We start from the raw sequence: 21,636 nt of genomic DNA on the forward strand, positions 1-21,636 counted from the left end.
CAGAAAACAAAATAGATATGCTCGATTTCTTATCACAGAATCACAAGTCAAACACTTCCTAAGTGTCTAGGAATGTGATGTATTTTCGGATGATGCGTGCAGATCCCAGTCGGGTGGCCTTTTGCAGTTGGCAGATTGTAATTTTGTCAATGTCTATTGTTTCCAAATGCTAGCTGAGATCTTTTGGCACGGCACCCAGTGTGCCCATCACCACCAGGACCACCTGCACTGGTTTCTGCCAGTTCAATCTTGAACTTTGAAGTTCAATCTTGAGGTCCTGATAGCAGCTGAGTTTTTCCTGTTATTATATGGGGCCTGGGTAGTTTACTTTTGACTTGTGTTAGAACAGAAAGCATTGGAAATATCTATAGCATTCATCATTATCTGAAGGCCCTTCCACACAGCCCTATATCCCAGAATATCAAGGCAGAAAATCCCATATTATTTGAGTGTGGACTCAACCCAGTTCAAAGCATATTTTCTGCCTTGGTATTCTGGGATATAGGGCTGTGTGGAAGGGCCCTGAGTCCACACTTCCATATATTCCAGTTCAAAGCAGATAATGTGGGATTTTATTCAGCTGTGTGGAAGGGGCCTAATTTAATCCGTAAAGCAGCACTAATGCTAGCAGTAGAAACATAGTCATTTTACAATGCTGAGTCCAGCATTGCCTGAAGGCAAACCTATCACAGGGTTTTCTTGGCAGCATTCATCCAGTCTTTAACTTTCCATTGAGGCTTAGACTGTGCAACCTGCCCAAAGTCATCCTGTGGGTTTCTACAGCTAAGTGGGGATTCGAACCCTATTCTCCAGAGCTGTAGTCCAGGCACAAACCACTATACCACACTGGTTCTCAGTTTAACAGTTGAGACCTTGTTTCAGCCCAAGAATCTCATTTAATTGTAGAATAGTTCTCAGATGGTTGGCACTCCGATGGTGGCTGGGATCAAAGACAAAAGGGTTTTGAAACCCAAGAGGGCCTTTGAACTTTTTACTTACGTAATAAGTTAGCATTTAATATACTCCGAGGTATTACCCCCCAAAGGATGTTAAAATAACAGGTTTAGATTATCCATTTAATGAAAAGTTTACAATGAAATTCTATGCAGGCCTATTCCAAGCAAAATCCTGCAAGTCCAGTGGGACTTTATTGATTACATCTGTATAGAAACACTGTCTGAACTATTATGGAAGATGGGTGTAGGCTATAACTTTTTTTAAAGTGTATGTGGATGTACTTTTTTCTATATGGCCTTGTTATTTGCTGAGCTCACGATATGAGTGAGTGTCTTGTTTCCCTTTGTTTGAGAAGATTTGTTGCACTCTGTAACAACTTCAAGATATGAAAGTAAAGCCCCAAGTCGTTCCCACTGTAATAGTGTAGAAATCTGCCATTTTCTCCTCCTTTGGGATGAAATCCAAGCCAATCATGGGTTTTGCCCAGTAATCTGTGTAGACAGAGTCAAGCTTGCGTGATGGATAGGGTCACCAGCAGTTCAAGCCCATGGACAAGGGCCAATTTCGACTGGCTGGGAGAAACCTGACACCATAAAGGAAGTCTATGGGATCCAATTAACAGATAGAACCATGTGCAGCATGGAAGATTCGAGAAAGCCCCACAAAGAATGGGTTGTTTATGCAACAGTTAGCATGAACCTGGGAAAGATTTCACTTGTTGGGAGTCATAGAATCACAGATTTCTACAGCTGGAAGAGACACAGGGGGGTCTACTAATCTAACTCAATGCTGGTAAATACCAGTTTAGATGTGTTCTATTTAGTGGGTTATGATTGCAACCTTTGCTTCACAATACAGACTACTATGTCAGGTTGCCAGAGCTAACACAGGAGAGGGTTTCTGTACCTTTAATAGTTGTGCCCAGGAGGGGACTTTAGCAGGTGTAGCTTATGACCTGGTGGCATCACAACCTGAAATCCTCTCTTCTACCCAACCAATAAAGATGCCAAGGTCTCCCCAGTTTTCAGTCCGGTAAGTCTGCAATGTGTAGATTCACAGGAGGAAATTAATGCACTGTGTTGCCACTCACACTTGTTCTCCATAGAATCATAGAGTTGGAAGAGTCTTCTTGGGCCAAACAGTCCAACCCACTGCCAATGCACCCCCAACAGATGGCCATCCAGCCTCTGTTTAAAAGCCTCCAAAAAGGAGCCTCCATCACACTCCGGGGCAGAGAGTTTCACTGCCAAACAGCTCTCACCATTAGGAAGTTCTTCCTAATGTTCAGGTGGAATCTCCTTTCCTGTAGATTGAAGCCATTGTTCCGTGTCCTAGTATCCAGGGCAGCAGAAAACAAGCTCCCTCCCTCCTCCCTATGACTTCCCCTCACATATTTATACATGGCCCTCATCATGTCTCCTCTCAGCCTCTTCTGCAGGCTAAACATGCTCAGCTCTTTAAGCTGCTCCTCATAGGGCTTGTTCTCCAGACCTTTAATCATTGTAGTTTAGTTTAGTTTAGTTTAGCTGCTTGAGAACCTTGACATGTCCAAGAGTAGCCGAAAAGCCTGGCAACTGCTGAGACGCCTGGATAGTGATCCTGTGATCAACCATGGACACGCAAATGTGACACCAGACCAGATAGTTCACCAGCTAATTCAGAATGGGAAAACCAACCACAGTAGAATAAAGATGAAAATCAACAGGGTGCCAGAACTTGAAACCCACCAGTTGTCTTCTCCTCTAAACCTGAAAGAACTCAGAGAAGCCATCAAGCACCTGACCTAGACGACCTGATGATGGAGCAAATCAAACACTTGGGCCCCAAAGCTGAAAACTGGCTTTTGAAATTCCACAAACAGATTCCCAGAGCATGGAGGAAAACTAAGATCATTGCCATTTTAAAACCTGGTAAAGATGCCTCCAATGCCAGGAACTATCGACCAATCTCCCTCTTATGTCATCTATATAAAGTCTATGAGAGGGTGCTATTAAATCGACTAGGACCTGTTATCGAACCCAAGCTTATTCCACAACAAGCAGGTTTCAGACCAGGGAAAAACAGGTCAAATTCTTCATCTGACTGAGCATATCGAGGAAGGCTATGAGAAAGGCTGCATTACGGGAACAGTTTTTGTGGACCTTATGGCAGCCTATGACACGGTGCAACATAGAAAAATGCTGCATAAAGTCTACCATATTACCAGGGACTTTGATTTTACAAAAACTGTCCAGATCCTCCTAGAAAACCGCAGCTTCTATGTGGAGTTTCAGGGCCAGAAAAGCAGATGGAGGAGGCAAAAGAATGGTTTACCCCAAGGCAGCGTTCTTGCACTGACCTTATTTAACATCTTCACGAACGATCAGCCACAACCACCACTCACAAAGAGTTTTATATATGCTGATGACCTTGGCCTTACAACACAAGCGAAAGATTTTGAAACAGTTGAAAAGCAACTCACTAATGCCTTGAAAGATCTCTCCAGCTACTACAAAGAGAACCACCTGAAGCCTAACCCTGCCAAGACACAAGTGTGTGCTTTCCACCTACGTAACTGTGGAGCCAACAGGAAACTGAAAGTTACTTGGGAAGGCCAAGAGCTCGAACACTGTTTCCATCCTAAATATCTTGGTGTCACCTTAGATCGAACACTAACATATAGGAAACACTGCATGAACACCAAGCACAAAGTAGCTGCACGCAACAACATCCTGCGGAAACTGACTGGCAGCTCGTAGACCCACAAGTAATAAGAACATCAGCCCTGGCCTTGTCTTTCTCAACTGCTGAGTACGCCTGTCCTGTCTGGCACAAGTCTGCCCATGCGAAGCAGGTGGACATAGCACTAAACGAAACATGCAGAATCATCACAGGATGCCTTAAACCTACACCTGTTGATAAACTCTACAAGTTAGCTGGCATTGCCCCTCCTGACGTGCGACGGGAAGTTGCTGCTAACGGTGAGAGAAATAAGGTTGAACACTGTGAAAGCCACCCACTGCATGACTATCAGCCTCCTCCCACCAGACTCAAATCAAGGAAGGGCTTCATGAGAACCAGCACTCCTCTTGATGTTACTCCAGCAACAGCAAGGGTGTCCCTCTGGGCAGCTAAACCTGGCAATTCTAACTGGATGACCCCCCATGAGGGTCTTCCTCCAGAGGCAAACCAAGAATGGGCAACTTGGAAGTCCCTGAACAGACTCAGAAGCGGAGTGGGCAGATCTAAAGACAACTTGGCAAGGTGGCACTACCTGGAGGAATCCTCCACCTTGTGTGACTGTGGAACAGAACAAACAACTCCGCATATGTATGCTTGCCCACAATGTCCTGCCTCATGCACGGAGGAGGAGTTGTTTAAAGCTATAGACAATGCGGTTGCTGTTGCCCGTTTTTGGTCTAAAACTATTTAGTTGCTTGTGATTTCCTTTTTTTATCATTTTAAAATGTATTTGTTATGCAATGCTTTTGACACGAAATAAATAAATAAATTTTAGTTGCCCTCCTCTGGACACCTTCCAGCTTGTCAACATCTCCCTTCAATTGTGGTGCCCGGAATTGGACACAGTATTCCAGGTGTAGTCTGACCAAGGCAGAATAGAGGGGTAGCATGACTTCCCTGGATCTAGACACTATACTCCTTTTAATGCAGGCTGAAATCCCATTGGCTTTTTTAGCTGCCTCCAGGCAGGGATCAGGTGATTCTAACATTTTCTGCATCTGTAACTGCACCCAGGGATGTAAAAACTCATCTGCAGCTCTAACATGATTTCCCCAACCAGCTTGCTGCTCCTTTCCAGACAACACCTCCAACCATCTGCATCCTCATCTCAACTATGAACGACAGTAATGTGGTGAAAACAGGCCTTACAGACTGGGAGCACTGAGACTTTTTTTATTTGAAGGAGCATAGATTATCTGATAATTCATTCCTTTCAAACTGTTCTGTTCCTATCATCTGAACTGCAGATCTCATAGGAAAAGGGGACAGGATTTGTAATCTGTAAGCCGCTCTGAGTCCCCTTCAGGGTTGAGAAGAGCGGGGTATAAATATAGTAAATAAATAGTCTAAGCCAAGCATGGGCAAACTTGGGCCCTCCAGGTGTTTTGGACTTCAACTCCCACAATTCCCAACAACCGATAGGCTGTTAGGAATTGTGGGTGTTGACGTCCAAAACACTTGGAGGGCTGAAGTTTGCCCATGCCTGGTCTGGAAGCTGAGACCTCAGGGCAATGAATCTGCAAGTGTCTGTGATCTGCTGGAGTAGCCGCCACATTGCAAGAGCTGCCTCCATGGGCATCAACCTCCACCCTGAGTATTTGTTAATGAACCAAGGCGAAATAGATGAAGAGTTGCTTGTATGGAGAAATGTTTTGTTTTAGCCCTTATTTAAAAGTGTGTCAGATGCGACTGTTAGAAAATAGGCTTTTAAAAACCCTGCTCTTTCTTTTTTACTTCCATCTTTATATCTTATACAGGGCGTCAAAATACATACACTTTTTAACTGCTGCTCTGGAGAATAGGACACGGAACAATGGCTTCAAACTACAGGAAAGGAGATTTCACCTGAACATCAGGAAGAACTTCCTCACTGTGAGAGCTGTTCGGCAGTGGAACTCTCTGTGGTGGAGGCTCCTTCTTTGGAGCCTTTAAGAAGAGGTTGGATGGCCATCTGTCAGGGATGCTTTGAATGCAATTTCCTGCTTCTTGGTTGGGGGTTGGACTGGAAGGCCCATGAGGTCTCTTCCAACTCTATTATTCTATGATTCTATATTAGTTACTGGTAATGATTTGAAGACTACATAAACCCTTAGTCTATCCCAGTGGTTCTTGTTGATGGTTGTAGTAATAAATAAATAGAAGTTTTACCACAGTTTCTGAAGCAAGATAAACCCTGCAGTATAATAAAATGTCACTCAGGCGTGTGCAACAGGTAATTGTATCTTTATTTCAAAAGTTCAAACAGGGCAACAATATATATATATATATATATATATATATATATATATAGTAGAGTCTCACTTATCCAACACTCACTTATCCAAACTTCTGGATTATCCAACGCATTTTTGTAATCAATGTTTTCAATACATCATGATATTTTGGTGCTAAATTCGTAAATACTACATAGCATTACTGCGTATTGAACTACTTTTTCTGTCAAATTTGTTGTTTTGGTGCTTAATTTGTAAAATCATAACATAATTTGATGTTTAATAGGCTTTTCCTTAATCCCTCCTTATTATCCAACATATTCGCTTATCCAACATTCTGCTGGCCCATTTATGTTGGATAAGTGAGACTCTACTGTATATATATATATGTATGTGTGTGTCTTTCTGAATTCACATAGAGAACATGGGAATAAACAGTCGCTTTAAATATGCCTCATTTGTCTTATAAATAACTCGGTTTTGGAGAGTATGGCAGCCATTTCATCCCAGACAATTTCAGTCTGCATTCTCCTCTCTCTCCTAGATGAAATTTGGCAGTTGAAATCGTTTTCTCTACAGCTAACTAGAGCAAATGCAGGGCCGGCCGGAGAAAATTTACAATAGTAAGCGGGGTTGGGGAAAAGCGCCCCCCCCGCCGGCGCCTCAGGAGGCGTGGCCATGTGCCTCCCGCGGCGCCGGCGGGCCCCACCTCCCGCGCCCTGGCACTGCCTCCCGCATAGCTTCCCCTGGCCCCACCTCCCACGCTGCGTGGGAGACGGGGTCAGGGCGAGTAGCGCGGGAGGCGGGGCCAGGGTTGGCCCCGCTTCACGCGCTACTCACCCTCGCCCGTCTGGCCTTTTCCAGCTGGCCAGACTACAGCGGAGGTCCAGCTGGCCAGATTACAGCTGGAAAAGGCCAGACGGGCGAGGGTGTGTAGCGCGGGAAGCGGGGCCAACCCTGGCCCCGCCTCCCGCGCTACTTGCCCTGACCCCACCTCCCACGCAGTGTGGGAGGCGGGGCCAGGGCACGCTGGGCGGGAGGCGGGGCACCGCCCTGACGGTGCCCCGCCTCCCGCCCAGTGCGCCCTGGTCTAGCTGGCCTTGTGGCCTGGCTGGCCTTGCTATGAGGGTGTGTAGCGCGGGAAGCGGGGCCAACCCTGGCCCCGCCTCCCGCACTACTTGCCCTGACCCCGCCTCCCACGCAGCATGGGAGGCGGGGCCAGGGCACGCTGGGCGGGAGGCAGGGCATCGCCCTGACAGTGCCCCGCCTCCTGCCCAGCGTGCCCTGGTCTAGCCGGCCTAAGTTGCTGGACGCAGGCACAGATCGCCCAGCCGATCTGCGCCTGCATCCAGCAACTTCCGAGCTTTGCCGTTTGGCGCAGCGCGGCAGCGGCGGTGCTATGGGGCACTGTCGAGGCATCGACAGCGCCCCCTAGCGGCGTGCGCCCGAGGCCACGGCTTAATGGGCCTCATAGGTCAAACCGGCCCTGAGCAAATGGGAATTCTGGCTTCCCCCTGGCTCAGCCAATCAGTTGTCGACACATGCCTTTCCAGTCAATTCACCACATCATGGTGCCTCTTTTACAAACCCCCACAGTTCTCGACCTGTGGGTCCCCAGATGTTTTGGCCTTCAGCTCCCAGAAAGTTTTTATTATTATTATTATATTAATAATAATAATAATAATAATAAACTTTATTTATATCCCGCCACCATCTCCCCACGGGGACTCGGGGCGGCTTACATGGGACAGTGGCCCAAACAACATAAGAACAAAATAACCATCTTTGCTGAGTTTCTCTATACCTCACAACCTCTGAGGATGCCTGCCATAGATGTGGGCGAAACGTCAGGAGAGAATACTTCTAGAACAGGGCCATACAGCCCGGAATACATACAACAACCCAGCAATAATTATATTTCCCCACCCTGAACTATAATGTGAAGGGAGTATACACAGACCTATAACTTGAGCTCCATGCAGTCATGCCAGTGGCCACACGACCTTGGAGGTGTCTACGGACAACGCCGGCTCTTCGGCTTAGAAATGGGAGATGAGCACCAACCCCCAGAGTCAGACATGACTGAACTTAACGTCTAGGGTAAAACCTTTACCTTTTTATAACTTGTTCATACATTCTTGGGATATCCCATTTCTGCCTCTGCCTTTACTGCGCTCCTCCCAACTGCCCGCCCAAGCGCGTGACGTGCTGTCCTTGCCTCACTTTTGTCCCCGGGCGGCTTCCATAACGCGCGCGGGCCGGGCACGCATGCGCACCCACCACCACCTCCGCCGCCTCCGCCGCGCGCGCTCCTTTTCCTCCCTGTGTCCGCTGCAGTGGGAAGAGGCTCCGCCCCTTTTTTCGCCTTCCTCTTCAGTCAGTCAGTGAGCGAGCGAGCGAGTGAGTGAGTGAGGCGGAGAAGGGAGGGGACGGAGACGGTGACAACATGGCGGCCGAAAGCGCCACCCCGCTGCTCTTTCCTCCTCCTCTTCCTCCTGCAGGCGCCGCTGAGGAGGATCCCTCGCCGCCGGTGGAAATGGAGGCCGAGGCCGCGCCAACGCCGCTGCTGAATGGCGAAGGGGCGGAGAGCATGTCGGAGCCCAGCCCGGAGAGCGCCAGCCAGGCGGGCGACGGCGACGACGAGGAGGAGGACGACGAGGAGGATGAAGTGCAAGAGGACGACGACGAGGAGGACGACGAGGAGGCCGAGGCCGTGAGCAACGCCGGCTCCTCCCTGTCCTCCTCCAGCGGCTGCTGCAGCGACGACACCCGCTCTTTCAGCCCCGAAGGCGACGCCAAGGCTGGGCCCGAAGGAGGAGGAGGCCTGGCGGGGCCTTTGACGGAAATCCAGACCGTCATCGAAGGAGGAGGAAGCGGCAAGAGCGACGGCGGAGGCCCCATTGGCGGAGAAAGCAGCATGTCCTCCGCCTCGTCCTCCTCTGGCGGCGACGAGGGCTACAGCACCCGCAGCGGAGGCAGCGAGGACGGCAGTGGAGGAGCCGGAGAAGCAGGAGGAGAAGGCGGCGGAGGAGGAGGCAGTACGTGCAGCGCCTCGTCGGGAGGCCGCAGGGGCAGCCTGGAGGTCTCCTCCTCCGACGGGGAGCCCCTCAGCCGCATGGACTCCGAGGACAGGTCTGAGTTTGTCATGGGGTCAGCCTTGTAGAAGCATGGGAGCTGCACTAGGGCTTTATCCTTCTCTGCTGAAGAGGGCTGGAGGCCAACTGCATTTATTCTGCAGTGTAGATGCCCACTTTACCCCCCCCCCCCCAAGTCGGTTTTACAGTCCCTCCAAGTGTTTTGGACTTAAACTTCCACCATCCCTCACAACCTCTGAGGATACCTGCCATAGATGTGGGCGAAACATCAGGAGAGAATACTTCTGGAACAAGGCCATACAGCCCGGAAAACATACAACAACCCTGTGATCCTGGCCATGAAAGCCTTCGACAACACATTCTGGGGTTGTTGTGTGTTTTCCAGGCTATATGGCCATGTTCCAGAAGTATGCTGTCCTGACATTTCGCTCACATCTATGGCAGGCAGGGCTGTAGCCAGAAAATTTTTTTGGGAGGGGGGTTTGAAAATTTCGGGGGGGGGGGTTGAACCCTAACACCCCCCCCCCCCCCCCGGGCTACAGACCTGTCAGTATCTGCTTGAGATAGTGCCTGGAGGGACTCTTAATTTTTTGCATCTCATAGATTTAGCATGGGGATTTGGTTAACCAGTTAAAATTCATGAGTAAACCAAGTTTTTTTTAACCTAAAAAATTTCAGGGGTGGGGGAGTTGAACCCCTCCCCCCCTCCCGCTACAGGCCTGATGGCAGGGATCCTCAGAGGTTGTGAGATATACCTCACAACCTCTGAGGATGTCTGCCATAGATGTGGGCGAAGCGTCAGGCGAGCATACTTCTGGAACATGGCCATACAGCCGGAAAACACACAACAACCCTGTGATTCTGGCCATGAAAGCCTTCGGCACCATATTCCCACAATTCTGATCAGCCCTAGGCTGGGAGTTGCAGTCCAAAACACCTGGCCAAAAATGTTGGAACCCCTTCTCTAGACCCAAATTAAAACCAGAGCACATCTCTGAGCAGTCCTTGCCTAAGAAAACCCTTTAAAATCAGGCATGGGCAAACTTCGGCCCTCCCTCCAGGTGTTTTCGACTGCAACTCCCAACCTAGGGCTGATAGGAATGGTGGGAGTTGACGTCCAAAACACCTGGAAGGAGGGAGGGCTGAAGTTTGTCCACACATATTTTTATAGGGTTTTCTTAGGCAAGGATTGCTCAGGATATACCCCGGTTTTAATTTGGGCCTAGAGCAGTGGTTTCCAACCTTGTTTTGACCAGGGACCACTCTCCAACACTGGTACCAAAAGGGTTAAGAATCAGTTTTTGGTCAACTTTAGATTTGGTTTGGTTATGTGGGGTGCTGATTCAGAAAATTGCATTGGATAGACTGCATCAACTGTAGTTTCTGATACAGAACATATGCCATCCAGTAGTTGCCATCTGCTTGCCATAGAAAACCATATTTAATAATCTAGACCTGATGTGTTCTATCCAATGCAGTGGTCAGCTCTGCAGAATGGAGCGGAAATAAAATAAATAAATGAAGAGGAAGGAGGTTCGTGACCGGATTTTCATTCTCATGGCCTACTGCTGGGCCACGAGCCACAAATTGAGAACCACTGGTCTAGAGCCTCCAGTGGTACAATTGGTTAAACCCTTGTGCCAGCAAGACTGCTGACCCGAAAGGTTGGGTTCAAATCCGGGGAGTGGGGTTAGCTCCAGCTTCCCATGCAGGGACATGAGAGAAGCTTCCCACAGGATGGTAAATCATCCAGTGCCCCCCCCCCCCCAAAAAAAAACCCGGCCAGTTCTCTCACACCAGAAGCAACTTTCAGTTTCTCAAGTTGCTCCTGACATGAGAAAAAAGGGCTGACTTAACATGCAAGTGAGTTTTTCTGATTTTTTATTTATTACATATTGGAAATCCCATATCTGGGTATCCACAATGAATAGTCCGCATGGGTGGCTTTAAAAAATGGCACTTTCACTTTTGCAACCAGCATATGTTAAAAATGGAATATTTTCACTTTTCTCCTTGCCCTCCCATTAATTTTGTACAGTTTTCTTAGGCAAGAAGGTGCTCCCTGATTTAGGGTGCATACATAACGCTGCGCACACAGCATCTGTTTTGTGTGTGTGTGTGTGTGTGTGTGTGTGTGTGTGTGTGTGTCAGAAGCGACTTGAGTACATACTGCAAGTTGCTTCTGGTGTGAGAATTGGTTGTCTACAGAGACATTGCCCAGGCAACGCCCAGATATGTTACCATCCTGCTGGGAGGCTTCTCTTATGTCCCTGCAGGCCAGAGCTGACAGACGGGAGCTCACCCCGTCTCACGTATTCGAACCGGCTACTTTCAGGTCAGCAGTCCAGCCACCACAAGGGTTTAACTCATTGCGCCACCATGGCTCCTCTGTGATGTTGAATGAATCTCTGATGTTGAATGAATCCACTTTAACTGCCTTGGTTCAATGCTGTGGAATCATGGGTGATTTGGAACTATAAATCCCAGGATTACATAGTATTGAGCTATGGCAATTAAATGTAGCGTGCATACTCCACACTACACGCAAACACAGCATCTATGATGTTGAATGACTCCACTTTAACTGCCTTGGTTCATTGCTATAGAATCATGGGGTGTGTGGAAGCTCCACCAAACTATAAATGCCAGGATTACATAGCATTGTGCTATAACAATTAAATCACAGATGACATCCCCTCAAATACAAGCTCAAGGTATTCCTGAAACAGCTTCCGCTATTGCAGTGGTTCTCAACCTGTGGGTGCCCAGATGTTTTGGCCTACAACTCCCAGAAATCACCGCCAGTTTACCTACTGTTAGGATTTCTGGGAGTTGAAGGCCAAAACACCTGGGTACCCACAGATTGCTTTGGTTCAGTACTAAGATTACTGTATTCTGTGAATCTAATGCTCACCCTAATTTTGGCAAAATAATTTAGCCAAAAAAGGTGAGTGTTAGATTTGAGTAAAGACAGTAGCTCAAAATAGGGGCCAGAACTATTTCTATCGTAGGTCAAGACACCAGGGGTGCAGCAACCCTCTAGACTTGATGCACTTTGACAATACTTTCACTGCCATTGAATCCTGGGTGTTGTCATTTCACAAGGTCCAAAGGGGCCTTGAACCTCCATCTCTCCATTTTTTGCTTTTCTTCCTTCCCTGATTTGTGTCTTCCGCCCATTAGTTTCATAGGAGTTTAATATGCATCTACAGTTGAGAATGAATTATCATTTGACCATCATTTTGACTGCCATGGCTCAAGGCTATGGAATCATGGGAGTTGTTTATAGGCCTCCTCTGTCCAAAAAGTGCTCACCAAACTCCCAGCACCGAGACTTCCTAAGTTTTGAGCCATGTAGATGCACCCCGAGACATTTTAAAAGCTGCTGTTATGTCCAAAGGGGGCCTGAGCCTCCATCGCCCTCTGTTTTTATTTTGCTTCCTTCCCTGGTATGTGTTGCCCTCCCATTAATTTCATAGAGTGCATCTAAACTAAAATTTGACACCTCTTTCACTGCCACGGAATCATGGGAGTTTTCATTTTACAAGGTCTTTAGACTTTTCTGCTGGTGCCTCACCAAACTACAGCTACCAGGGTTCCAAAGCAGTGAAAGTGGTGTCAAGCTACATTACTTCTGCAGTGTTGACACAGCCTTAATTTGGGCTCCACTTAACACAGAGTGAGCAGCTGTGATGTCATTTATTACATGTCAATTATCCCTTATCTGAAATGCTCCAAAATTGTCCACATGAGTGGTTGAAAAAGTGACAGTTTTGCTTTTATAATGTACACATGCTTTGCTTCAGGATGACATTATTAAAAATATTGTGTATAAAATTACTATCATGTGTATGAAATATAAGTGAATTTCATGCTCAGACTTGGTAGAATGCCCAAATATTCTATAATCCCCCCCAAAATCTGAAATCCTAAACATTTCTGGTCCAAAGTGTTTTTGATAAGGGATATTCAACTTGTTCTTTCTAATCTGTCCTGTCTTCTTATCTCCAGAGAAAGCAAAGTACAGATTGAATATTATCCAAAATGCTTGGAGCCAGAAGTGTTCTATATTTTGGAGTGCTGTACATGCATATACATAAAGAGATACATAGTATATTCATGTACAAATTAATTGGTTCATATATACCTTATATGTATATTCTGAAGGTAATTTTATATAAAGTATTTTAAATAGTTTTGTGCATAAAACAGGTTGTATATATTGAAACATCAAAAAGAAAAGATGTCGTTATCTTACCTACCCACATAGACAATTTTGTATTTCCAGATAAGGGATACCTAACTTGTACATCTTTTTCCTCCCTTTTTTCCATTTCTTCTCATAACAATCCCGTGAAGCAGGAGAAACACCTACAGAGAAAGTGTATGTATGTGTGTATTTATGGCCCAAAAACTGGCTACCAAATTCATGGCTCGGTGGGAACTCAGAGCTGTTTTTCTAAATAGCTGGAGTATGTAGATTGATTTGGCCCTTTCCTAACCTCAGTAGCTCCATTGATATTCCAGGTTTAATCACTCTCCTGTCAACAGGGTGCAGTAGTTAAACTGTTCATTTGGGACCTGGGAGATCCAGATTCCAGTTCCCACTGAAACTTCTTACTCACTTTTTATTTCAATCTGACCTGCTTCATAATGTTTATAAAGATAAAATGGGAAGAAGGGATACCATGTTTATAACTTTTTGATCATTGGAAGAAAATTACAATACATATGTTAGAAGAAAGGTAGTGTACCAAAAAAGGACCTTTCCAAAAGTTGTGTTATTGACATGGAGCAGCCTGACTTTGCAGAATTTTCAGTTCATCTGAAAATTACTTCCATTTTGTAGGGATGAAACTCCCTTCCAACCACATCCTTCAGAGATTTAGAATCATTCTGATGAATAGGTTCTGCTATCAATACTTGCTGCTCAAGGTTTGTCAAAACACATAAACTTGTTGATAAAATAGCATCCCTCTCCCAAATTATCCCAGCAACTAGAAAGAGCAAAAATGTTGTTTTGCTGGAGAATACTTAGAGATTACTTCCCACATAGTTTGCTCAGAAATACAGTTGGCCCTTTGTATTAATGGATTCTGCACATTTGAAAATATTTAAAAACAAACTACATAAAATCTTGATTTTTGCCATTTTATATGAGAGACACATGGGACATGAGCAGTCACGGATTTTTGTATCTGGAGGTCTTGGAACCCAAGCTCAGCAAATACCAAGGGTCCACTGTCATGTCTGTGAAAGAACTTTTTATGTGTAGCTTATTCCAGTTTATATGATGGTCTGGTTTGTCAGTATAAGCAAAGTCTCCCCTTAGCCAAACCCAAATTGACCCCCTCCTGGCTCAAAAGTAAGTGCCTTAGATATCCATCTCTGTGTATCTTCTTATTCTCTTCGCCCTTCCTCAGTGCTGTTAGATCATATCCCTTTCCCATATCCTTCTTTGCCAAAGGTAGCTACTCTTATCGCCAAAGCATTTGGTATCTTTATTGCTCTACGAAGTGCTCCTTCACAAAGCATCTTAAGGGAGGGAGTTACTCTGTGTAATTCTGCTCCCAGTGAAGAAGGGCAGCAAGTATTGTGTGAATGTGAGACCTGTAACTAACAAGCATAGCTTGTAGAATTTGCCAACACAAGTTGGCTTAGGCAGTTTCTGAAGGCCCAGTTGTACTTCCAAACAAAAGGCTAAGTGTATAAGAAGAGCTCATGTGGTATGACAAGTTTCTGGATGGCAATTGGTTCGTAGTTGTCTCATTTATCCTCTCTGCAACACTTGGTTTTTTTTCTTAAAATCTGATAGAATTTGAAGTATTCCTTAATTTTTGGAGTATTTATGTTCAAGTGGAGCTATATACTGACATAACTTTTAACTTAACATTTTAATTTGCACGTGTTTTCTTTTTATTTTACATGATAAATCAGGACAATCCCATTAAGTGGATACTAATCAGTATTACATTTCATTCCCTTGATTTTAGCAAAATTCTGCCTTATTGAGTCTGTTTAATAATGTTGAAAATCAGTCAATGCGTAAAGTTGAATAAGGAAAAATTGAGTTGTAAGCTAATTTTCTGTTTATATAGTGCATAAACATCCAATTTTAATAAATGAACATTTTAAATTATTTTTCCCAAAACAGATTCTATTTTTAATTTGTCTTTGCTATTTACATGTAAGTTTTTCCTTGTCTGGAGCTTAAAGATTTGTATGATTAGCTGCTGTGTCTTAGTCAGAGTGTATGAATCAGGTGCTTACTTGTGGCATGAAAACACTTAATGTTTTCTATTTAAATTGATCAAGCCAGTTCTGATCAGTAGAATTGCCGTAGCAATGGTTTTGCAATGATTGGAGCATTCGGGATTGGTGCTTCTGGGGACTAAATAATTTAAATCTTATGTCTCACAATCAGAAGTTGATAAATCCCCATGGCCTAAAGAGCGACACAGTAAATGTTCAGCAGATTAGATATGGAGTCAATGCTTTAGCCCATGTGATGTATTTCAGGTTCGCTGGCATCTATGTGAAGTTTAGCTTCTAGGGGAGCGTCAGGCAGATTGTTCTTTTGAAGTGTTGTGCTGTCTTTGTTGTTGTTAAATGCCTTCAAGTTGTTTTCAACTTAATGGTAACCCTAAGAAGCCTATCACAAGGGTATTTTTTTTACAAGATTTGTTCAGAAGGAGTTTGCCTTTGCTTTCCTCCGAGACTGAGAGTGTGTGACATATTTAAGGTCTCCCAGTGTGTTTCCATGATCAAGCAGTGGTTTAGATCCTGCAAACCACTATACTATGCTGTCTCTTAGAGTCTATTTAACCATATTGTTTTTCATTTTTGAAAAACATGTAGCATGTACAGAGAAGTTCACTGAATATTTTACTGTTTTAGGCAGACTTCATTTGTTCTGTACCAAATATTGTGTTTGTGGGTGTGTACATGTCTTCGAGGTATCGGTCAACCCTCCAAAAATGACAGGGTTTTCTTCGGCAAGGTCATCAAAATCATAATAAGTATACTTTAATTAATATTGTAGAAAACTGAACTTATAGTTTAGCTAGAAGGTTGAGGAGGTTCAGAAAATTTGAATAATGAGAATCATCTAAGAACATAGGGATTGAAGTTACCCTGTCTTTAGACACACTTTATTTCTGTGGCATCTCTAAAACTTCATGGTTTGACTTTTTGTGTCTTGTAATGAATAGAGAAATAGAGAAACAGAACTTTGAAAAACAATATATAAAATGACTATCGGTTACCAGAATCATTTCTTAACTTTGCTGTTTAAACAGTAAGACTGAAACAAACTAAATATGTATGTGTTATACAATCTAACAAGTTAAAACAAGACACTTTAAAACCAATTAAAATAGTTTAAAGAAATTTAAAATGATGTGTACATGCAACATTGGGATGAAATCAGCTATGTTTTTACTTTGTATCAGAATAATATCAATGACAGTAATTAAGGGAAGGATATTTCAGAACTGGGATGCTATAGCCAAATGTCAGTTTCCCACATTTTCCCGCAGTGTATTGCTCTCACTCCTGGTACACAGAATGGCATCTCCCATAGAGACTTTTATCCTTGGGCAGTTTACATAGTTTATAAATGCATAATATTCATAGAGTTGAAACAGCCTCATTTTTAATGATTAAGGCATATTAATTGGAATGTGGTGACAATCTGTAATATGAGGGAAATTAAGAGTGTTGTATTACACGTTGCATATAATTCCCTGTGTGTGGCCAGACGGTTAAAAACTTAGGGACTTTTTGGTGACAAATTTCTGAAATGTACAAGTAGATTACCCCCCCCCCCAAAAAAAAAGTTCATGCTTTTTAAACATCTTGTGAAACGGGCCAGAATGTATGGATTTTATTCTGCACTGACTCCGAAAATGGTGGCACAGTAATAGAGAGCCATACAGTATTACTCAGTACAGGCAGTCCCTAAGTTATAAACAAGATAGGGTGTGTAGGTTTGTTCTTAAGTTGAATATGTTTGTAAATCGGAACAGGTGCATTTTTAAGAGTAACTAGTCACTATGTGTATATATGGGGGGGGAGCTTTGATAGCATAGGGAAGGGTTAACACTCCTGTGAAGCTTGTTTTGTTGTCTATGCCCCTGTTCAGAAGATTTCACTTCACTTTCTGTCCCTGTGATAATTGGATTTTGAAATATGTAGCCTTTTGTGGAAACAAGGATTGGTGGTAAAGTTTCAGACGTCTTTTCTCCTTGATTACTCATTCAGGAGTGAATTTCCCGTCTTGAGGGGTAGATTTCTCTCACTTCCTCTTCTCTTACCCCCATTCATAACTATGAGTCATTTGTAAGTTGGATGTTTGTAACTTGGGGACTGCCTGTACTTTGAAATTATGTCATTTAGATGTCACAATGCTGTTCTTAGTATTTTTCTTTGCTAGCCATTCTTTAAGTTAAAAATTTGGAGGTGTGTGGGAGGGAGAATAGTTACTCTACTTTATTAGGTCAGACTTTTCAGTTATTATTTATTTTTCTCAGTTTGACCACCAAAATAAAACTCAGAAAATGAAGGCTAGTGTAAATAAAAGTAATAATCCCTGGATGCATATTGGAAGCTTTCAGGTGCTTTCCAAAAAGCTCAGAATGTTTGGTCTGTACATGCAAAACTTGCCAAAACTACCATCTATATCTGTATATAGGTCAACCTTAATGTTGAGGGTAGGCTTGAGACAGGCAGAAGTCCTGAACTAAGAGTAATGATTTATATGAAAACTAACTAATTGAATTTTAATCTAGTCAAGTATGAGGTACTCCTGGTTGTGGAGTTTGTGTGTAGGTTGCTTCTCCTTATTTGAGATTTCAGATTACTCATGAAGTGGTATTTTCCCCTTGAATGGTAAGGTTACAGTTTGCATGCACTTTTGAGTTTGTCTTTGCTGTAGCATAGTTGAATGGTGGGGGATATTTGCCATCGAGATTTCGGAAGCTTCACTTGGTCTTAAATGCAGCAGCTAGCATTCACACATGCATGAACATAGTAAGTAGTATTGATTTCCTGTGCGCGCGCGAACACAGACAGTTCATAGTACTGGCTGTTACCTTTAAAGCTCTATGTAACTTTGACCCAAGGTATTTGAAAGGCTGCTATCTTGCACCCTAAGATCTGATGGGAAAGCTCTGGTATTTTTGGTATGTGTGTCGATGCTACTTTGTTCTGAATGCAAGAAGAACTATTTCTCCGTCACTCCTGAAGGAGGTTTGTTTGAGTCCCTTGCTTTAGTTTCTATGATCAAGTGAAAACAGATTTGTTCAGGTGAGATGCTCATTAACTTGATTCTTCAGGCTAACGGAATGTTTTATGTTTCCTGTAACACTATTTCTGTGTTTTATAGTGTAATGATGGTTATATTTTTTGGATATTAGTGGCCTTGAGTGCTTCTCTGGTACATAAAAAATAGGGCATATGTTAATCAGTTTTTCCTTGTCAGTGCTGAATGAATTTTATTATATGGTCACAAACCATGAATTTAAAACATTAAAATCTGAGGTTTTTAAAAACATTTAAATCAGAAATTCAAAACATTAAAAGTGGGAAGTCCAGGATATGCAATCATCCTAATTGGCTTCATACATGACACTTGATTAAAATCTGTGGATGTAGATATTAAAATAGGTTAAAACATCTACTTTGGACATAAGAGCAAAAGAAACTATAACTTCGATCCATACAACTATGCAGCTTGCGATTATGTCAGTTGCACTTAATGTAAGACACCCTTCATGGACCATTGTGAGATTATTGGAGCATCAAGAATTAGAGCAATAAATGGAACACAGCAAATCTGCATATCAACCACCAAAGGAGATTGTATCAATAATGTCAAATGTCAGTTAACTCACCCCACAGGTGGATACGATTGAAATTTTAGAAGTGGGTCTAGATGCCCAGGTGATAGGGAAAGTAACTATAAAGGAGCATCCCCACGCAACTGAAGACAAATCCCTTCTATTTATTGTGCAGTGCCTGTAAAGCCCCTTAAATAATAAAAACTTTATTTATATTCTGCCCTCTCCCTGAGGGGACCCTTGACAAAGAATGTGCCACCAGAAGAGACTCCAGCTATAATCTCTATCCTGGAATATTGCAGGGTGGTCAAAAAAGTTGTTAGATCCTTCCTTTATAGGACTCATTAAAATATGAAATCACATTTCTTCAAGAGACCTGGGCTACAGTGAACATAGTTGTTAATGGTTATTCCTCTCATTCTCTAACAGGGATCCCTAGCGACAAGGGTGGGAGACCAAAAGGAGGGCTGTGTCAGCTGGGGTGGCAAGACTACGGTGTCATTGGTTAAACTGGAGTTTGAAGGTTGGGTTGCTGACCTGAAGGCTGCCAGGTTCTAATCCCACCCAGGGAGAGCGCGGATGAGCTCCCTCTATCAGCTCCAGCTCCATGCGGGGACATGAGAGAAGCCTCCCATAAGGATGGTAAAACATCAAAACATCCGGGCGTCCCCTGGGCAACATCCTTGCAGACGGCCAATTCTCTCACACCAGAAGCAACTCTGGTTACTCCTGACACGAAAAAAAAACAAAACCTGGAGTCATTAAATTACTTTGCTACAGCCCTCTTAGCAAAATGCAGATTATATACCCTTTTACTAATTAATACATATATCTCACCACAATGGAAAAGTAGTTGGTAGAAAACAATGGCTAAGCTGGAATAGTATATAGATAAACTTGACAAACATGTTCCCTGAAGTTACAATAATGATGGCTGTGTGACCTAAATGCTTGAATTGAACAAAATGATGCCTTGTATACCTACTATCATGAATCTCCCCCTGATTCGGCTGCTCATCACATACCTCATAAGCAAACAAAAGACGAAGGCTGCAACTATGCAGGTTTATGCCTATCAAAAATGACTCACAATTTAGACTTGGTGATACTAAATTGTGCTGAAGGTGATATGTTTTGGGTATTTACCTTTATATCCAGCTTTGGAGCATCAACAATTGATTACATTACTGTATCATCAGTGCTGTGTTTCTAGAATACAGGATTTGATACATTTGGGGAAGTATTTATTAATGAGTTGAAGCAGTTGGTTCTTTTTTGGACAGCTTTCTTTTTGTCATGTGGAATTACCATAAGTAGTTCATTTTGTTGTAGTTCATAAAGACCACAGATTTTTTTCTCTGTTGTGAAGAAAAATTTTCTTCCACTTTTCTTGTCAGAATTAATGGACTGACGTTTGAAATAACTTTTTGAACACTTTCTTGTACTATTCCTCAAAATAAAGCTGCTTTTCTCTTTTTTTAATTGAAGCAGTGAAAATGCAATGTCTGTAGCCATAACCCAAGCAACAAATGCCTATCACTGTATTTTAAAAATGTAAAAACATCTTCAATTTGTTCCAATTTCATCATAATTTCTAAGTTCACTTAAAAAGTTTAATTTTATGCAGGTGACAATAAAAGCTTGCAAACCTTGGCAAGATTTTTTTAAAGATAATAGTCCATTTGATAACAGGTGTGTTGCTGAATTTTAGTCACAGTAATGCAAATGAAGATTGCCTCCAGAAGTAAAGTCATTACTTTTTCTAATTAAAAACAAGGAAATTTGCATTGATGAGCAGACAGTGTCCATTTAGTGTTTAATAGTAATACTATAGCAAGTTTCTCTGTAAATTCTTCTTTGAGTCCTCTTCATTCAGAGCTCATTCTTGTCCTGTTCATAGGAGGCACTGATTTCAGTGGGAAAGGAACATAACATAAGATTGTGTAATTCCCCTTAAGGAAGCTCAGGAAAAAACATACTCTCCTTTGGTTGTTGGTTCAGTGGCTCTTAATAGACATTATTAATGCAAAAAATAGAATGGCTGTGGTTTTTTCGGTCTTACAGAGATCTGGGTAGGGAGTATAGTGCAATTAGAATATGCCTAGAGCTGGACTGTAAAGGGAATTTCACTAAGTACTCTTAATACACATATGTATGTTTTTGGCATTTTATAAATCCTAGTTTCTAGAAGATACTTTTTATTTAAAAAAGATTGTTTTCTATATTGATCTCCTCTAACATGGCAGATGAGACTTTGGTTGCAGACATTTATATGTGCTACTAGTTTAAGATTTGCATTTCTAAAATAAGCTCCTATTGATCAAATCTAGCCTGCATGCTGACCTCCAAGGCCATTGGTGCAATGGTCCATCTGTTAGGTCTGAATAGCGCTTGAAGGAAAACAGTTCTAGCCAGGCTCTTTAGAAGGGCAGTTTTTACAGGAGAACAACAATATGGCAAGTTGCTAAGGGTTCGTGTACGTTTTGTTCCCTAATGTTTTATTTGAGCTTCCCTAGCAGCATTTAGATAACAGTATCTGCAGTTGAGGTTTGCCCTTATAATATTAATGAAGCTCCTACCAGTGAATTTTATAAAGCGGGACTATTTATTAAATTTACCTAAAGGGATTGTTAGAAATAATGATGAAACCCACTCCCATGGAGGAGTGAACTACAGTCTGGAGATGTATATTTGTTTTACTGATGTGATCCGATTAAATTGACAAATGTTACTTCTACTTTTCTTTTAGGAACCATTCATTTATAAAAATTGATATACCGGTAAATTAAAAACCAATTAAATATGAGAACA

The 21,636-nt window shown here is 43.1% G+C and overlaps 1 protein-coding gene across 2 annotated transcripts in view; it reads left to right on the forward strand.

Annotated features, from left to right (window-relative positions):
- Window positions 1–8,162: 8,162 nt before the first annotated feature.
- Window positions 8,163–21,636, forward strand: part of aebp2 (AE binding protein 2) — a 31,745-nt gene continuing 18,271 nt past the window's right edge. Inside the window, exon 1 of one of the 2 annotated variants that reach the window (XM_062983165.1) lies at window positions 8,163–9,023. In XM_062983165.1, the coding sequence (XP_062839235.1) occupies window positions 8,338–9,023 (686 nt within the window). In that variant the 5' untranslated portion in view covers window positions 8,163–8,337. The remainder of the gene's footprint in view (window positions 9,024–21,636) is intronic. The other variant, XM_062983164.1, reaches the window with a different exon arrangement.

This window comes from Anolis carolinensis, chromosome 5, assembly GCF_035594765.1.
Source record: "Anolis carolinensis isolate JA03-04 chromosome 5, rAnoCar3.1.pri, whole genome shotgun sequence".
Lineage (NCBI taxonomy): Eukaryota > Metazoa > Chordata > Lepidosauria > Squamata > Dactyloidae > Anolis > Anolis carolinensis.